Source organism: Zingiber officinale, chromosome 5A (assembly GCF_018446385.1).
Source record: "Zingiber officinale cultivar Zhangliang chromosome 5A, Zo_v1.1, whole genome shotgun sequence".
NCBI classification, from domain to species: domain Eukaryota; kingdom Viridiplantae; phylum Streptophyta; class Magnoliopsida; order Zingiberales; family Zingiberaceae; genus Zingiber; species Zingiber officinale.
In genome coordinates, this window is record NC_055994.1 from 123,904,106 (window position 1) to 123,924,713 (window position 20,608).

The 20,608-nt window shown below is 35.4% G+C and overlaps 1 protein-coding gene and 1 long non-coding RNA gene across 2 annotated transcripts; both read right to left on the minus strand.

Moving 5' to 3' along the window:
- Positions 1-931: 931 nt before the first annotated feature.
- LOC121983195 (transcription factor BHLH156-like) lies at positions 932-2,888 on the minus strand. Its single transcript, XM_042536151.1, has 3 exons — positions 2,516-2,888; positions 1,275-1,682; positions 932-1,209 (listed from the first exon to the last, which is right to left on the minus strand). The coding sequence occupies exons 1-3, from the start codon at positions 2,852-2,854 to the stop codon at positions 1,102-1,104; spliced, it is 855 nt and encodes a 284-aa protein (XP_042392085.1). The 5' UTR covers positions 2,855-2,888; the 3' UTR covers positions 932-1,101.
- A 6,018-nt stretch (positions 2,889-8,906) lies between these two features.
- LOC121983196 lies at positions 8,907-17,960 on the minus strand. Its single transcript, XR_006112423.1, has 3 exons — positions 17,857-17,960; positions 17,588-17,680; positions 8,907-9,072 (listed from the first exon to the last, which is right to left on the minus strand). It is a non-coding gene; the product is annotated as an uncharacterized LOC121983196 (long non-coding RNA).
- Between the last annotated feature and the right edge of the window lie 2,648 nt (positions 17,961-20,608).

A 20,608-nucleotide genomic window follows, 5' to 3' on the forward strand; every position in this document is an offset into this window, starting at 1 on the left:
ACTGAAATAATTGGTCGAGTCTTTTAAGGGCTCAGTTTCCTACTTTCTAGAAGCAAGCATTCCTGCATATGGTCGGACAATCATTGAACCGCCTGGACATAAGGAACTCATTTATCTACTATTTCACTCGTCTCAAGCATTCCACCACATATACTCGGGCGGTCTTAAAGACAGTGCGTTCTTACATAAAGCAGTGGCTCTATTGCACATTGATCTACCGCTCGATTAGGTGGTCAGTTGGCTAAACTCTCATCCGAGAAGTGTCCAGGGAACAACATTGTCAGAAAATCATAACAATTTGTCAGAAAATAACAACCGTGTGTCAGAATATATTCCTCTATGATAACATGAGCATTCAATAGAACTTTCATCGAATGTTGCTCTACATTGTCCATTATCTGACACTTTATTACAGTATATTCCTTCAACCACTTCATTAATGACATCAGTTATAAAAAGGGTGCACACGAGTAACGAAAACTTTCTCGGATGGTAATTATATGCCTCCAAGGCTGTATATATTCTCTTACTCGGCAACTTCTGACACCTGACATTTTCTGTCATCTCATAATTGCGGAAGTTATAGAGGTGGTGTATAAAAGAGGTTCTTCTCCGATGAAAAGATACGCAAAAAATACTCTTCATTACGCTCACACGCACTCTACTACTCAATTACTATTCTACTTTCTGCTCAGGCAAGACATTGACTTGAGCATCGAAGGATTTTCGCTAGGGACCCCTTCTATGGTCATCGACGCTGATATTCTGTTGGCTCATTCAAATGTATATAGAGGACTTATCACACGAGCCCATAGTTTTTTGATTCAATCCGGAGATCTTCGCCCAGTCAACATTGCAATTATATGTCTAGCACGTCATCACTAACTTTAAGAGAAGATCATTTAGCATATTGTACCACACTCATTGGGGCAATGTGATGTATATCAAGACCTTTAATTAGGAGGCATATATTACATCAACTAGGACAATCAATAGAGAACTGTTCTTAGCATAGCTCAACATTTTCAAATTATGCCAAATAAAAATAAATTGTTCAAATAATTAAAAGATAAGCAATAACTAATTATTCAATAATTAGTTCTAAATGAAAGTATTAGTTTGCATGAGTTGAAACCCTTCCTTGAGAAGGGCCCCCATCAGCCACAGTTCCATGGAGGCCGCACTTATCTCCTTGGTGAAATCTCCACCCTGAAAAACACTCATCGATCATTTCAAAAACGAAAAACAATGTTATGCAAAAACCATTAACTCACGTTGATCGTCATGGTGAAGAGAAACCCCTCGTTCCCGAGCGAGAAGTTGGAGCTCTCGAGGTCGAAGCAGGAGAGGGACTCGAGAGCGGAGTACAGAGAGGAGGTGCGTAGGAGAGACGGCGATGCATGCTCCACGCCGGAGCTAATGTTGCCCTTCACCTTCACGTGGAACCTCCCCTCTCCGACTTCGCACGCCTTCACTTGAATTATCTTGTTCCCTACTATGCTCACGGTGGTCGATTTGGGGATCGTGTTACTCCTTTTAGAGGTTTGATTTTGAAGGGAAGGGTTTTCTAGCTTAGAGAAGGAAGATTGGAGCATCGATATTTCTTCCTCTAGTTTTTTGGCTTGAGATTGCAAATCTTTCACGTACATAACCGCATCACTAATGATCGAGGCTTTGTCCATCTGCATCCGTACACAAACATACATGCTACTATAACAAATTAATTAAACCGATAAAGTACAAAGGTACGTTTTATATATATGCTATAAATGATTTTAATATATATCAATGGAGATGAGTGCATATCGTACCGACCGTATCGAGTAGGCGTGGTGGTTAAGGACCGAGTAGATCATAATTTGCTAAGCAACCAACGAAGGTAGACACAATTAGGCAGGGTGGTTATGACTAATTTAAAAATCGGTTGATGACTAACTTTAAAATTGTGATTCGATTTCTCTCTTAATGACCACACAAGTCAAAACCATAGATGCAACGGAAAGTGATACGAATTTTAAGATTCTATCCCGCTAGATCATATCGTCTTAAAGGTCCTAATATGATCATCAATAGGACCGAACCGCCCAGAGCAATGGTTAAACCTTTAAATAGATAATTAAGAGATTTAAGGTTTAAATTTCATATTATTTGGATGAACATTTATAAACACTTTTCAATTTATCCTGATGATTAATAAAAGAATTTTATAGAACCCATGTCATCTCGAGTTAATTGGTTCAAATTAGGATGGCCTTCCTATAATTTGATTTCCGTGGAAAAAACAGGTTCAAAGGGCAAAGCCTAATCGCCTAATTAAGCATCTTCTAGACTGAAGATAGAACTTAATTTATTCTAAACTAAAGATTAAAAAAAGAATCTTGTTCTTAATTAATTAAATCAAAGCAACAGGTTCATGAATTTGGATCTCTCTAATTAATGTTTAGCCACATGATATGCTAATTAATTAATTAGCACAGTAATTAACTGACGATGATGAAGAAGAAAGAGGGCATACCTTGCTGATGGTAGGAACGATCGAGCGAAGCTCGTAGAGCCTCTCCTTCATCCTCACCCTCCTCTTCCTCTCCGACACCAGGGTCTTCGACCGGTCTCGCCTCGCCTTGGCGGAGGCGCAGTTAGACTGCCCTCCGCCGCCACCGGCAGCACCTAGCGGGCCTTCCCCAAATAGGCTCGAGTCGGCATCGACGGCAGCGAGCTGCCCGCAGTCGAACGGCGCCATGAAGTCATCCAGGTCTCGGCCGTAGTCGAGGTCGTCGGAGACGCGCTCGTCGACGAAGTTGAGGTCGCCGGCGTCGGCAATGTCGGCGTGGGCGAACGGAATCATGAACTCCATGATGATGCGCTCTGAATTTGTGGAGCGGTCTCGTATTTAATGGGCTTCCCTGGTCGTATGAACGGAATCGTTTTAGACGTAATTAGTGGGATTAATTAAAATGCTGGGCCCACCGGCCCACCGAAAAAAACAGATTAAAAAAATCATGATATCGCAGGTTCTTACTCGTGAAGTTCTTTTCCAATTGAAGAAACTAGTTATTACTCGGGAAGTTCTTTCCCCATCGACGAAGCGGTAAGGCAGTTTGGATGCACATGAGAGAGACAGATAATTAAAATTTTATTAGAAAAATATATTATTTTATAAAATATAAATCGTGTATAACAAAGATTACTACATTTTACTGACCCGTATGCAAGTTTCTACATTATCCAAATTAGTATCCAAGTTTTATACTTAGACCTAGAGCTCCGGACAAATTCAAATCCAAACCGATATACTCTGGAAAATCTTCTTAACCTATGCGCTCATATACAATTCAGTGAAATGCCGAAGAGATTAAGATAAATTTTTAAGTTTATTGTTTTTTCTTCTAAATGAGAATTAATAATTTTTCTAAAAGAATGGTATCTTCATTGGTCCAATATATTGCATTAGATTTGTTTCATGTCATTCTTCGTCTTCACCTTCACATCTGATGTTCATTTCATTCTGGATCTCTAAGTCATCAAGCACATCTAACTTGGCCATGCCAAGTAACAATCAACTTAATGTTGGGTTGGAATGATGGTAAATAAAGTTTGTATATGGCAAGGATGGACTTATATGATAGGTCTCTACATTGGTAGGAGTTATTTTAATTTCGATAAAATCTAGAAATAAAATTATGAGAATTTAGGTCTAAAGTGGATAATATTATATCATTATGGATGATCCTATCTGAAAACCGGAGTGTTGGTTGCTACTCGGAATATCGTACTGGTTCCCTTGTACAAAAATTTTGTACAAGTCCTAAACCATTCCTAACAACCTATTGTGTTCTTTAGAAATTAAATTTAGAATCGTAAACAGAACTTAACATTATTGATTCAAATTCAACTTATCTATTCTTAGAGGGTTTAGATTTGGATTGTAAACTATGTTTAACATTATTAATCCAAATCCACTTATGTTACAAATTTGATTAAATATTTATTCCAGAGATCGGCTTCTAGGTTAAACATGACGAGACACTAGGCCTTCTTGGTTATAGGAGCATCCACCACTTCCTAAACAAAGTCTTTCAACGAAATTCAATATTTAATCTCCTTATAGTAACCCTAGATTGAACCATTAAGAACAATCGAATCACAAAATCGAAAAAAAAATAAAAAAAACACAAACTCGAATCATAAATTTGAAACCTAGAAACGTTAGCCTCTTGTGTTTGGTATTTCAAGATCTAAACAAAAAGATGAACTAGTTATGATGCGGAAACTAATAACTAGTTATACATTTTGTAGCTTATAGACCTCTCAATCTTCTGTCGTATTCCTCTTCTTATCTCGGACGTTGTGTGGGCGACGATCTACCGAGACGAGAATCCCACCAAAGCTCCCTTCTTCTCCAAGCAAGTTTTGCCCACCACCTATCTTCAAGAGATGAAGAACTTTCGACCACTAACCAAGCTCCAAGGGATGCTAAGAAACAAAGTCTCCTATCTCTCCTTTTTCCTCTAACAAGATCCGGCCACTACCAAGCTCCTTGAGATGAAGATGTCGCCGGCCACATAAGGAAGAAGAATAGGAGAGGAAGAGGAAGAGAGAGTCGGCCACCACCAAGGAAGAGAGAAATAATATAAGATGTATTGTTATGAGGTGAGGCACCTCTACCCTCTCTTTTATATTCCTTGATCTTGGCAAATAAGAAAAGTTTTAATAAAAACTTTCTTATTTTCCTTGTCATTGAAAGGAAAATAAAAAAAAAAAATCCTTTTCTCTTATTAATGGTCGGCCACCTCAAATCCTGCAAGCAAGGAAAGTTTTAAACACAAAATTAAAACTTCCTCATTTATTTCCAGAAATTTTTAAAATAAAAATTTCTCTTTTAAAAATTCCCTTCATGGTTAGTTATAAAAGGAAACTTTTATAAATTAAAATCTCTCTATTAAAACATGTAGATGATTTCAATAAGGAAAATTTTCTCCAAAATTAAAATCTTCCCTTCAATTTACAAATAAGGAAAGATATTAAACATTTCTCTTAATCCTTTGTAGAAACTATAAAAGGTAAAATTTAATTTTAAAATTCTCTTTTAAAATCATGAGGATGGTTACAAAAAAGGAAAGTTTTATCAAAAATTAAAATCTTCCTTTTAACTACAAATAAGGAAAGATATCAAACATTTCTCTTAATCTTTTGTAGAAATATATAAAAGGAAAGATTTAAATTTTAAACTCTCTTTTAAAACCATGATTTCCACATAAGGAAAGATTTTAAAATAAACTCCTTTTATTTTTTATGTGGTCGGCCACCTAAGCTTGAGCTTAAAGCTAGGGTCGGTCACACCTCAGCCCATCCAAGCTTTATCTTGGCCGACCCTTGCTTGGTCTCCAAACTTGGCTTGGCCGACCACCTAAGGATGGGTAAGAAGGTGTGTATAAGACTTTATAAATAAGAGGCTACGACAGAGACCGAGAGGAGGAATTTGTTTTGGTCTCCCGATGAACTTGAGCTTCCCGTGTTCGCCCTGAACACCCAACTCGAGTTCATCAATAATATCTCATTTCACTTAAGAGTTATTATTGAACTACCGCACCAATCACATATTACTATATGGACTCCTTCTTATCATGAGTGTGTTAGTCTCCTTGTGTTTAAAATATAGAATGTCCACTAATTAAATGATTACTAACAACTCAATTAATATCTAGCTCCAAGAGTAGTACCATTCACCTTCATTGTCATGTCGGACTAAGTCCACCTGTAGAGTTTACATGACAATCCTTATGAGCTCCTCTTGGGGGCATCATCAACTTAGATTCCTAAGACACAATTTCCTTATATAATCAACAACACACTATAAATAATATTATTTCTCAACTTATCGGGTCTATTGATTTATCGAACTAAATCACACCATTTGATAAATTAAATAAATAAATACTAAATATATGCGCTTGTTATTATATCAGGATTAAGAGCGCACACTTCCATAATAACAAAGATCTTGTTCTTTTATGCAATCAGTATAAAAAGAACTTACCTTAAATGGTCCTGCTCAATACACTCAGAGTGTACTAGTGTAATTTTATAGTCAAGATAAACTAATACCAAATTACACTACGACTATTCCAATAGTTTGTTCCTATCCATCTTAGTCGTGAGCTACTGTTTATAATTTATAAGGAACTGATAACATGATCTTCTGTGTGTGACACCACACACCATGTTGTCTACAATATAAATTAATTGAACAATTACACTTAACATATAAATGTAGATATTTGACCAATGTGATTCTTTATTTCATAATAAATGTTTACAAAAAGCTAGGCTTTTAGTATACACTCTAACACGGAGATGGTGCGCTAGGTAGATGGCTACGGCGTTGACTGGATGAAGACCTATATGGGGGATCGAAGATGCTTGAATGATGCGTTGAACTCCCTACACACACTCAAAATGAGTCAACAAACCATCGGCGCCAAAAATCAGGGAAGGGGTCCTTGGCGATGGCCTTCCGACGCTCAAGTCAGTATATGACCGAACACGAATTAGAGCAACAGTAATGGACAACAGGATGCGCGCTTAATGTAATAAAGTATGCATACCTTGCCATCAGAGAGTACCCCCTGTTTATATATCACCTCTATAACCTCCGCAATCACAAAATGACAGAGAATATCAGGTGTCGGAAGTTATTGAGCAACGGACTATATGCATACTGGAAGGTGTATAGTCGGTCTGAGGAATCTTCCGTTATCCGGGTGCACCATTTTTGTAATTAACACCATTAATGAGGCGGTTGAAAGAATATGCTGGCTGAGCTCTACCAAAGGGTAACCCTTTCACCACCGCCTTTCCTTGACTTGGGCTTCCACCTCATCTTGACTTTGCCTTCCACGTCAGCCCAAGAATCTCATTTAACATCCCATATCAGTGGAGATATCTTAATTTTTTTGGTTCTAACAATTGGTATCAAAGTCTGGACTATCAAAAGGACTAACCACCTATTGTGCACAAGAGTCATGGTCCAATTGAGTCATCTGGGTGAAATATTGACCTCTAACGAAGGAAGTGAGGGCTCCCGTCTGGATCAAGACGACTAGACATCAGGCAGAAAAGTCCTAGTTACAACTAGGCAAAGAAGACCTTGTAAGTCGATTGGATTAAGGGGTAAAGAAGTCCTAGTAGATCGGATAGATCGAGGGGCAAGGAAGTCCTATTAGGTCAGTTGGACTGAGAGGCAGGAAAGTTTTGATGGGTCAAAGATCAGATGACATCAAGCGAATAGACTTGAGGAGAAGGTACTTTGTTTGAGGGGGGATTACTGGGTTGCAATGGTTGCAAAAAAAAAATCATATATTTAAAATACATAGAAAGGATCATAGACTTATAAAAAAAATATATCTATTGGTATGATATCTTTTAGGTGGAGCTAAAATAAAATCATCATGACTTAAGTCCAAAATAAACAATATCATTTAATTATAAAGATATCTTAATTCTTTTAGTTATAACATTAAATCCCATCGAGTCACAAATCAAACATAAATTAGAAGTGATCATTAGAATAAATCGAAAAATACAGATAAGTCAGAACAGATGATTTAGCGCCATAGGTAGTTCTGATTCCTTAGATATTCTGGATGAGATTATGTTTGAATAGATTTTAAATAGCATAACAAAGCGTTCATCTACCATGTATGGTAGTTAAGGTCTACTATCCAAAATTACTATCTCAATCTAAACTTATCCAAAATTGTAGAATAAAGCCATAGAATGATTGAATAGGCGATTCATATACATATTTTGAAAATTTTGAGTTTATATTTTGAGTTAAATTTATTCAATTGAAAAATGGAGATATAAAATGATTGAATAAGTTCAAAGTAACCCTAAAATGGAGATATAAAATGATTGAATAAGTTCAAAGTACCCCTAAAATGAAGATATAAAATGATTAGCTAAAAATGTTATAAAGACTTGAACCATTAAAGATTGAAAATTAAAGTCATGAAATGACTGAATAAGTTTCTGCAAGAACAAAAGTGAGTTTGTTTAGGCTCCGAAGTATTATATGGTTCTAAATTTCCCCTTTTTTTAAAAAAAAATATAGAATGACCGAATAGGTTCCGAGAAGAAACAAACAAATATTTATTTGTGAAATTTAGCCGACAACCCGACTTCATATAGAATGAGCTTTAAAATGCTTCTAGATAAATGATAGACAACCCAAAACAAGTGCAAGAAAACAAAGAAGAAACAAAAACAAAGATAAATAGATAGAACTATAGTATAGATACAAAAGAGGGGAGAGGGGGAGAAGTTTGTTAACTTTCAATGGAGGAAAAACAACAATTACAAGAGATGAAACAACATTTGAATATTAATCTAGAACAAAGAATAGAGACAACAATGCTATTTGGACACGATTCATACAAACTTGGGTGATGCATTAGACCCAAGAAGAGTCGGTTAGTTTTTGTTCAAATAAGAGAGTGAAGGAACAAAGTTGTTCTCGTGATCTGATAGTCAAGATTTTAATGTAAATTAAGAAATACTTTTTTTTTACTATAAAACAAAGTCTATCCAAGAAAGTCATAAAATTAACCATAACAATTGACCAACAGATGTATTTAATGTATTTAAAGTGGTAAAATTTTTAAAAGGCGTATTTAACTTTTATATTTCACAATTTGTTTTCCATTTTACTTTTTTCGTCAACCAATTATGATGGTATAGTCAAAGAATATCATCGCTATAATGCTGAATTTCAAATAACACCATCACTATAGTACTGCATTTCAAAAATTAGTATTACAGTAATGTTAATTTTTAAAATCCAACACAAGAATCACCTGATTTTTAAAATACTGTATCATAATGATGTTATTCTTTAAAATCCGACATAATATTCCTAGGGCTATGATATCACGATAGGACATTTAGATTATCATCCAAGTACTTACGGTTCGATCACCGGGTATGACATATTTGTAGGATTTTTTCCTCCAAATGGGACGCGCAACCAAAGGATGTTGGGCTCTGCCCGTCATTCACGCTTCTCGATTTATCCTGATAGTCGATGGAAAAATTCTATGAGATCGGATCAATCATCTCAGGAATAATCAATGAGACTAACTAATTTTATTATTATTATTTTTTAAATCTAACATTACAGTAATATTATTCTATGAATATAATACCATATTGATATTGATTGATGACGAGTAAAATGAAAAATAAATATGAAGTTTCAAAAATCTAAAAATTAAGTAGGCCTTTTTGAACTAACAAACTCTAAACCCTATTTCCACCTCTTCTATCTTACAAACTAAAAAGAATACTTATCTTTTACCATATTTTTGCAAGGATAATAAAAAGTAGGGGCATTGCATAGTCCTTTCTTTTTATACAATTTGCAAATGGCTAAATAAACATCATTATCCGGATGCAATGAATGTAGATCATTATTCTAGACGTGCAAGGCCAATAAGCTACCACAAATTGACTGGAATAACACATATTTTATTGTTGTTGTTATTATTATTTTTATAATACATTTAATAAATTTTGTTATTCGTTGAAGCTCATCAAAATCATTTTATTTATTAGACATATTGCCCGTTGACTTCTTGGTGTGACTGTTAAAACACTTTCAAATATAATAAATTAAATCTTTCTTAATGATATCATTAAATAAATTTAAATCTTTAGGTATAGATTAAAAAAAGAGATGAAAATTTAAAACTAATCTAAGTAGCACTTAAGAAAATAGTATTAATTAAAAATTATGAATCTACTTCATAAACCATGCATGGGCCTAACAAAAAAGGATTAACTATTAACAAATATCGGTATGATTTGTTTATCTCTATATATAAAATATTCGAAGAATACAACTAAGAAGATGAAATTACAACACATCAAGTGAGCAATATTTAGCAGATGAAATTAATTAATTTCCCTCAAATTTGCACTCTTTTATTGGAAATTAATTTTAGTAACTAATTGATTAAATAGGAATATGGACAGCCTATTTTATGAGTAGAGTGTCATAAATTAACTATGAGGTAAATGAGAAATTAATGTGCAAAGTATTTGAGTGATAAAGAAAATTGTGATGTTCATGGATTTAGTCCGACTTAATCGAATGAGGGCATGAGCCTGTACTGCTGTACATGAACATAATCTATGGATGGTAATTCTAATATGCACTGATGTTCATTCATGTGGGATTAAAATTAAGAGATTTCTTTTTTATTTTTGGGTAATTTAAGTGTTCAGACTTCATCCGACTAATTCTAAAGGTAAATATCCTCCCCCTGCTTCGCCTACTCGGTAAATTTGAAACACAATTTATACATACTCAGAAGTCGATCTTCAAAATATTCATCGGGATTGAATGTTGGACTTCTATTGTTCATTTGAGTGCTTTACCACTACATACCACTCTCAAAAGTCGACCTTCAGAATATTCGTTTGTTTAGTCCAACTTAATCGAATGAGTGCATGAGCTCGTACACGAGCATGGTCTATAAATGCAGATGCATGGATGATAACACTAGTGTGCATTAATATTCATTCATGTGGAATTAAAATTAAGAGATTTCACACTTGTACAATATCTAATAACATAGTGACAACAATGTTGTTTGACATAAACAATAACAACAACAACAACAACCAAGTCTTTTCCCATTAGGTGGGGTCGGCTGTATGAATCATTTTACGCCATTGAGCTCTATCTCCTATTATATCATCATCTATATTTAAATAAATTTTATCTTATTTTATTGTTGCTAACCAAGTCTTTTTTGGTCTTCCTCTTCCTCGTTTGATATACATGTTTATCATAGTTTCACATCGCCTAACTGGAGCCTTTATTGATCGTCTAAGTACATGTCCGTACCATCTTAAACGTGTCTCTCGGAGTTTGTCCTCAATAGATGCAACTCCGACTTTCTCTCTAATGCTCTCATTCCTTATTTTGTCCATCTTAGTATGTCCACACATCCACCTTAACATCCTCATCTCTGCAACTCTCATTTTATGCTCATGTGCTTGAGTCATAGCCCAACATTCAGCTCCATATAACATAGCAGGTCTAACTGCGGTTTTATAGAACTTACCTTTAAGTTTAAGAGGTACTTTACAATCACATAAAACACCTGACGCTCCCCTCCATTTCACTCATCCTGCTTGTATTCTATGTAAGACGTCTCTCTCATTCCCTCCATCATTTTGTAAAAATGATCCTAAATATTTAAATCTCTCGGTTCCAGGCAACTCGTCCTCTCCTATCTTAACAATTGTTTCATTACTTCTAATATTGCTAAATTTAAATTCTATATATTCTGTCTTTAATCTACTAAGCTTAAAGCCTTTCCCTTCTAGTGTTTCCCTCCAAGATTCTAGCTTAGCATTTACTCCTTCATGTGTCTCATCTACCAAAATAATATTATCTACAAACAACATGCACCACGATACTGTGTCTTGAATGTGCGCAGTGAGTTCGTCCATAATTAGTGTAAAAAGTTAGGGACTTAGGGCTGATCCCTGATGTAACCCTATCTTTATTGGAAATGCTTCAGTTACTCCGTCTGAAGTCTTTACTCTGGTCATTACATCCTCATACATATCCTTAATTAGTTCAATATATGTTACACTAACACCTCTCTTTTCTAAAATTCTCCATATAATTTCTCTTGGGACTCTATCATAAGCTTTTTCTAAGTCAATGAATATCATGTGTAGATCTTGTTTTTGCTCCCGATATTTTTCAATTAATTGTCTAAGGAGATGTATAACTTCTATTGTCGACCTTCCAGGCATGAACCCAAATTGATTTTCTGTCACTGTGGTCTCCTTCCTTAATCTTTTTTCTATTACTTTTTCCCAAAGTTTCATAGTATGACTCATTAGTTTAATACCCCTATAGTTTGCACAATTTTGTATGTCTCCCTTGTTCTTATATAAGGGAACTAGAGTACTTATCCTCCATTGATCAGACATTCTTTTCGTTTTCAATATCATGTTAAATAATTTTGTAAGTCATTCAATACCTTGTTTCCCTAAGCACTTCCATACCTCTATCGGAATATCATCTGGTCCAACGACTTTTCCATTGTGCATCTCATTTAAAGTTTGTTTTACTTATGAAGTTTGAATTCTACGATAAAAATTAAAATTGCTATGCTCATTTGACCTAATTAAATTACCTAAGTTAAGTTGGTCACCTTAACCTTCATTAAAAAGTTGATGAAAATACCTCTTCCACCGCTCTTTTATTTCTCCATCATTTACTAATACTCTATTACATTCATCTTTAATACATTTTATTTGACTAAGATCTCTTATTTTCCTTTCTCTCACTTTAGCTATTTTATAAATATCTCTTTCCCCTTCTTTTGTATCCAATTTTTGATATAACCGTTCAAAAGTTTCATTTTTTGCTTCACTCACTACTTTCTTAGTTTCTTTCTTGGCTATTGTATATTTTTTTAAGTTTTCCTCGTTCTTACAAATATATAATTCCTTATAAGCTATTTGTTTTTCCTTCACTTTCTCTTGTACTTTCTCATTCCACCACCAAGATTCTTTACTTAGTGGTGCATGTCCCTTTGACTCACCAAGTACACTCTTAGCTACTATTTTCAACTTTGATACCATCTTATCCCATGTTGTATTAGAGTCATCGTATATTTCACCTAATGCTTGTACTTCTACCTTCTCCTTAAATATATTTTGTTTCTCATCCTTTAACTTCCACCACTTAATTCTAGGAATTATATATATATTTTTTTCTATTGATACTATGTTTGAGGCGTATATCCAACACTAGTACCCTATGTTGGGTAGTTAAGCTTTCTCCTGGGATGACTTTGCAATCTTTACAAATCTTTCTATCCTTCTTTCTAACCATAAGAAAGTCAATTTGCGATTTATTATTCCCACTTTTGAATGTGACTAAGTGTTCTTCTCTTTTTTTAAAAAACGTATTAGCTAATATAAGGTCATATGCTATCGCAAAATCTAACATAGTTTTCCCTTCCTCATTCCTCGTTCCAAACCCATAACTCCCATGTACTATCTTATATTCCTCATTTTTCACTCCGACATGCCCATTTAGATCACCTCCTATTAAAATCATTTCATTTGGTGGAATATTTTGTAATATTTCATCTAAGTCCTCCCAAAACCTTGATTTGGTAGCTTCATCTAATCCTACTTGTGGTGCATATACGCTAATTATGTTCATAGTTTTTTTCGCCACTATTATCTTAAGGGCTATAATTCTATCTCCTTTTCTAACTACTCCTACAACTTCATCCTTTAACAAATTATCTACAATGATACCCACTTCATTTCTTGCTTTACTCTTTCCAGTGTACCATAACTTAAAACCCGAGTTCTCTATCATCTTTGCCTTCTCGCCTATCCATTTTGTCTCTTGTACACACAAAATACTATTTTTTCTCCTAATCATTATATCTACTAACTCCATTGATTTACCAGTGAGAGTTCCTATATTCCATGTTCCAAATCTTAGATTATTAGTTTTTCTATCATATTTGTTCTTATCTAACCTATGGTGTGAGAACTTTTGCCTATTTAACACTACACCCAAGTTCTCATGGAGATGTAGCGGTCCTTGCTGAGACGTTACAGTCGGACCCTGTAACGCGAACTCTTGCATATTTATCACTGCACCCGAGTTCTGGAGATGTAGCGGTCCTTGCTGAGATGTTACAGTCGGACCCTGCAACGCGTTCCTTCCGGGGAATAACCTAGCATTAGCACAATAGTTTAATGGATTCATTCATTGAATATTTGTCATAGTTTGATGCTGGCTGGCAACCTAACGCAACCCTCCTCCTTTATCCGGGCTTAGGACCGGTCATGACCGGCCTAACGCAAACCTCTGATTAATGAAAAAATTTCCATTCACATTATTTGTTCATACTTGTTTATACTATATCTCCATCATGAAGACCTCAAAATCTTCTCTCATAATCACTCAATCTCAAGTTGTTATCTCTTTTCTTCCTCCTTTCCTGTCTAAAGAGTTTCTAAAGTTCACCAAAATGCAAAATTTTTGAATTATTTCTACTTCGAGTCAAAGGGAGACGATTATGAATAAACCACAAGCAACTAAGCGAGATAATATCAATTTAAAAACAATCTAATTTTTATCTTGACTTAAATATTTTTATCCATAAAGATAAGTTTGCTTGATAGGATGATTTGACATCTAAAAGGGTGACTCAAGGACCAATAATATTAGTAGATAACAATGGTATAATAAAAGTACATCCAATAAAACCAAAATGGTAAGAATCAATAAGTCATAACCAACATAGTCATATCAACGTCTGTCCAGTCCTACCAGGAGTTTTCTAAATCATCACTGATCCTGTCCAAAAACTACATAGATGAAATGTAGAACATGGCGGATTAACTATTGATCAAGAGAAGACCTTTTATTCTACAAAAGAACTTCCTTTTGATCTTGCGCATAAGGAGACGAGCCAGCAAAACATCAGCGCCTTGAGACTAGGAGGAGAGTCCCTGGCAAAGACCCTCCGATGCTCAAGTCAGTACAAGTCCGGACAGGTGAAAGAACGGTAGAGTGAGCGCGAGAATATTTTATAGATGTGTAGAGAACATACCTTTGCCATGGAGAGGACTCCCCCTTTATATATCACGTCACATAACCTCTGCTATCATGAGGTGACGCAGTGTATTAGAGTTTGTTAGGTAAAGAGAAGTGTACAACCTAGGCAATGTGCGATAATTATCTAAGGAATTTTCCTTTTACTTACATGTATACCTCTTTTGTCGTTTATAGTTTCTGTTATTACTGAGATTGATAAAGGAATATGTTGTTATAAATGGTCTGCTGATGGGAGACACGATGGTCCTTGAAGAAGTTTTCATAAGAATATTCTCTGACACCTAGCTATTGTTCTGACAGGTCGTTGGGATTCTCTGATCATATTATTGGCTAAGTATATTCCGACCGACCTATGAGGCCAGTCATCTTTGTACATGTCCTCATATTAAGATGGTTTGTTATGTATTAAAGGTCATGTAGAAATCCGTTCGGGATATAATACGGTGCCTCGAGCACACTAGAAATCCATTTGGTGAAGCAATATGAGACGCTATGTGTTCTGAAAATTTGTCTGAGAACTTGCACGTGCTATAGATCTGCCTGAGCAGCAATATAAAGATAGACATCTCAGGCCCGGTCGGTCTTTTGTTCGTCCAGGCGTATAATGAAACTTTGGAGAAATGAAACTATGTTCTGAGAGGTTCGGCTAGTATTTTGAGCCAAGGTGTCTTAGATCAGGTCGGTCCTTTATCCGACCGATATATAATAACTTGTATGTAAAGAGCATTTGGTATTTTGACTGGATTTGCAAAGAGAGATGGGTACAGAGTCCCTATAAACTCGTTTGGTTCTATTATTGAACAAATACCCATAAGGTTGACCCGTAATCGGGTTGATTGGGCATATGTACAGGGACTCACACAGAGTAAGGAGTTTGGTCCTTCCTTCGACCAGGTCTAGGACTGATCAAATTTGAGGTGGGTCGATCATTCTGGTCGGCCTACCAGGATAGCCGACCTTAATCTCGATCGGCTATTAAGTGATCGACTACACTATCTCCTTAATTCCAGGGTGAAGCATGGAACCCCTTATGTTCGACCGACCCAAGGGTCGATCGGCTTTTTTCCGCCTAGCTCGGAGTCCTACCAGGTCAATTCGGTGAGCCTTAGCATTGGACAACCAATCAGAGCCAAGTGGGGGTTGCTCCTCTTGATCGTCATATCACCTTGATTTTGACCGCTATATCATCAATGAAATCCACTTATTATTAACCCATATCAATCACCAATACGGATGAATGTTAGTTTATGCAAGACTAAAATAAAGAGATTTCTAATACGCATTATCTGGTGCGGGCCATGACTACTAAAAGCAATGCCATTCAACACTTGTTTACATGGTATTGAACAACATTGTCGAAACAATGCCATCTAGTACTATCCAACATAATTCATCCCTTGGTTGGGAAGAGATTAAGAAAAAAATTATCTTTTCTCTTCCACTAATGAAAATATTCCTTTCACACTGCATGTTCACATCTATTCACAATACCTCTCCGTCGCTATATAAAGGCCCCAAAATTCCCCTCTTAAAATCAATTCAAAATCAGATTATTAACTCGTCTCCTCCTCCTCTCCTTTCTAAAGAGTTCCAACACTTTGAAACTTCGAAGAGGATTATAGTTTGAAAATTGTATATAACAGTTATAATTTGTACTTTAAGACAATTTTCATGATCTAGATTATAGTTTCTCTCAGTTTTGGGGAAAAGTAAATAAGGTTTTTCAGATTGATTTTCCCTCAGGGCCATGTTTTGTATCATGGGGACATAACCAGAAGTTGTAAAAAAGAGGCCCTAAATTGATTTTCTTAAAAGTAATGGACTCTTTTAGGCTTTATCTTTTTGCTCATGATTTTAAAACATTTTTTTTTAAGTTCAGTCTTTTTCTCCATAAAGTGTATAGATTATATAGCCTCCTAATATCTGGCAGCTATGTGTTATATTTATTATTTTTACTGTGCTGACTCAATACCAATCTTGATGGTTTGGTGGGCCACAAAATACCCTTGTTTATGTATAAATATAGAGCAAGCCCTTACACCCTGCCTTAGATAGACACTGATAGATATGATCTTTTTATAACCTCCAATATTATTTAAAATCAAGAAATTTTCTGACGTGGACTGCAACTAGTTAAGTATTAGACTTAATATTAATAGATACTCCAAACTTGTTGGACTTAAAAAAACAATTTTTCTTGAAGTATTAACACTCCTAATAAATAACGCAGAAAAGGTTTCATAATCTAGACTAAGACTCAGTAAAGGCACAAGTTGTTGATGTTTTTGAATCTTTTTTATTTTCAGTTTTCTTGCAGGAGAAATGCAACTTTTTTTTAAGTATCAATCAAAAAGATATTCATTCAGTTTAATAATATAGTATTACTTCATATCATACAACATTATTGTATCAAATAATAACAATAATAATCAGATATTATTAACCTAATAATAACAACATCATGTTACTGATATCAATTAATTCTATTTTTCAATATTTGGTGTTATTAATAATGTTATCTTGATATATGCCAATCTGATATTGCTGATGGTTACATTTTTGATGATCTAGTACCCTGACATGGAATGCTTGGTTAGATGCCATGACATAAATTGTATTTAACTTGGTATGAAGAAACTCAGTTTCTTTGATAGGCCCCAAAAAAGTTTGGTTTTCGATCAATATCATCTACATCAAGGCAGAGGCATTGAAATCTAAAAGAACTAAATTCCTACAGAACCACATATGCGAGGAACTGAATAAGGATGAATACCAACCACTTGGATCATTATTTAAAGACATCTTTAAATAAAAGCAGTAGGATTACTGCCAAATATTTAAATATTGTCGATAGAGATGTCTTTATATTTCAAATGATAATAAAATCATCCTAATTGCACAGTTCAATCTTACCTTGTTCAACTGCAATTTCTGCAACTGAGGCAAGCACTGGTACTTCTCTTTGTTCAAAGCTCCAAAACGAGGAAAACCCACTAGCTTTGTTACCTGCACAAGCATTGAATTGCAGAGCAAATAAATGCAGGAACTAAGAGGTAAAGGAATTCAACTGAGGAAAATCATCGGCAACTGTTTGACAGTACAAAGGGTGAAAAACATAAAGCATCTCATGATCATTTTTTCATTTACAATAGAATCATCCTAATCGCACAGTTCAATCTTACCTTGTCCAACTGCAATATCTGCAACTGAGGGCCTGAGGCAAGCACTACACGCCTCTCTTTGTTCAAAGCTCCAAAACGAGGAAAAGCTAGTGGCTTTGTTACCTGCAGTAGCATGGAATTGCAGAGACAGTAAGTGCAACCTCCATGAAAAACATCGCCGACTGTTTGATAGAACAAAAAGGTGAAAAACTTCAAGCATCCCACGATCAATTTTCGTTTACCTAATAAACAATAGCGTTGGCAGTCCGTTCGCAAGACATGTCTTCGAACTGGCAGAGATAGCCAACATCAAGGCCCCAATTACCAATGCTGATATCAGAAGCAAGGAATAGAGAGTCCATTGAGGCGCCGTATGATACTTCACGTAGTTTTCTTCCACTTCCCATGAAGTATACAGGATCGTGCCTTCCTTACATCGATTTCCAACAAAACCTGACAATAATCGTCTCTCCAAGACGTAAATTTGAATAGCTTCGTCCGTCGATCCCGCGCGGAACAAATAAAATCCGATAGAAAAGATCATCATCAACCAAATTATGGATCCCAAAGGTTAAATGTAGGAGGAAAATAGAATCTAACAAAGCTAATTGATATCACAATGGAATAATCGGATTACCTTCTCTAAGCATGCGGCGCCGATTCCTATGATCTTGCGCTGCCCAGTTCGCCCAAATTAATACAGAAAGAGCGAAATCGAGGACAGGAAACGCGCACGTACGCCGGAATCCAATCGAACTTCTCAGAGAAAAGTGAAGTGTCTTCACTCTTCGTATGGGGAGAGCCAAATGGACCGAGGCTAATACGGCCCATGATGGTTACTCCAGCAGTCTGTGACTCAAATGGGTCGTACTGGGCCTTAGACAAATGGGCCAGAACAGAGCCCTATTACCAGTTAGATGAAATGACCATTTTAGCCCCCTATGATAATTGCATAGGCATACAAAAACACCTTCCTGCTAACCAAACATCTCCCCTCCGATTGGTTATATATAATCCTAACATCTATTTTTCACTATTGTTTTAATTTTTTTTTTTAGCACAAGCTATCTACCTCTTTGAATTTACTAATGAATGACCAATCCATCAAAATGGCTAATATTTTTTTAATTCTTTGTACTAAATATAGATATGTTTCACATTTATTTGATATATAAATAAAAAAATAGTAGAAATTAAAAGAACATTTTTTTAATCATCACATTAGTGCCTCTTTTTCATTTTTTTAATTAAAAGAGCATCTTATCCCATGAGCTCACTTATAAAATAAAAAAATTATTTTCATGACGTAGATTGAAATTGATTATTATATTATTATTATTTTTTTTACATGTATTAAATTCTAAATCAATCGGTTAATTATATGAATATAATAAGTTTGTGTTATAACCATTAAAATTTTATAATTGTATCATATGAATATTACTTAATAGGATAAATTATGTTTAACAACTATGAAATAATAATAGTTATAAGGATGTTTTAATTATGGATCAATCAAGTCTGTATTATGATAGCTAGATTTTATAATTATTGTAACGTAACAATTATGATACAAAATTTAAACATAAAATCGACTTATCAAAAAATTAAAATCAACACTACTCTAAAGGAACTATATAATTTTACAGAAGGGGTGTTTTTTTTTTAATATCTTACTTAACCTTTACTAATTATTTTTTAAAGTAAATCTCAAAATAAAATTATGTTAATATCATTTTTCACACTAAAAATAATTTTAAGATTTATTAATAATTTTTTTATCTTTTATTTAAAAAATATGTATTATCATTGTTCTTTTTAATCTAATCTTAAGATGGATAACATCGAGTCGAGAAACTTATATAACTACCTTAAGCTGATGATGTCAGAAAGTATATTTTCATCGATCTTTTAATTAAGATCAAATATAATATTTATTATTATTAATTTAATATTTGATATAAAAAATTAAATTAATTTTTTTTTAACTAAAGAGAACTCGTTATATTATATTTTCGTAAAAACATAAAAAATAAGCACCACCTAAAAAAACACTCTTTAATTTTTTTTATTAAAAAAATATATTTAACCTTCAAAATTAATCGAACCAAATCTAAACGTGAACCCATTTTAAAGTGCAACAGTGAAAAAAGAATCCCGGTTCAGGGTCTGGCATCGGTCCGGTTCGTCCGGGTGCATGCACCTCGTTCCCGGGGCGATCGGAAAAGGACGGACCGACCGGGTACGGTCCAGTCCAATCCAGTCCCTACCCACGCGTTCAACAGCAGTACACGTTGCCATGATTTCGGATATGATCAAAACAGGGCGGACGCGCCCCACGTCGCGTCTCCATCGAGTGGCATTGTCGTGATTTCCTGGCACCGCCGAGGGCATCAACGTACTATACCCGCCCGGCTCCCCTGCACGCGTTTCGGCCCTTGATTGGCTGCAGCAGCGCCCCCTCAGGCCGAAAGTATGTCGACATACGCGCCGCCCACCCCACGTTGCCGTGGCATCCCGAGGCGGGCCTACCGCGCCACTGTGAGAGGAGGGTATGTAACCACCGCGCGTCGAGGGGCAGGCCGCAGGCCTTTCATTTTTCTCTCGTCCTTTTTTACAATTATTAAAAGTTTTTAAGGTACTCCAACTTGTACCCGATTTCTGATTGGGAAAACTAGGGGGGCCGGTTCGGTTTCGGGCCTGTGAGATGGCAGAGTCCGCAGCCGTAAAGTAGATGAAGCCATTATTTTGATTTTTAGGTCTCGCTCTCTCT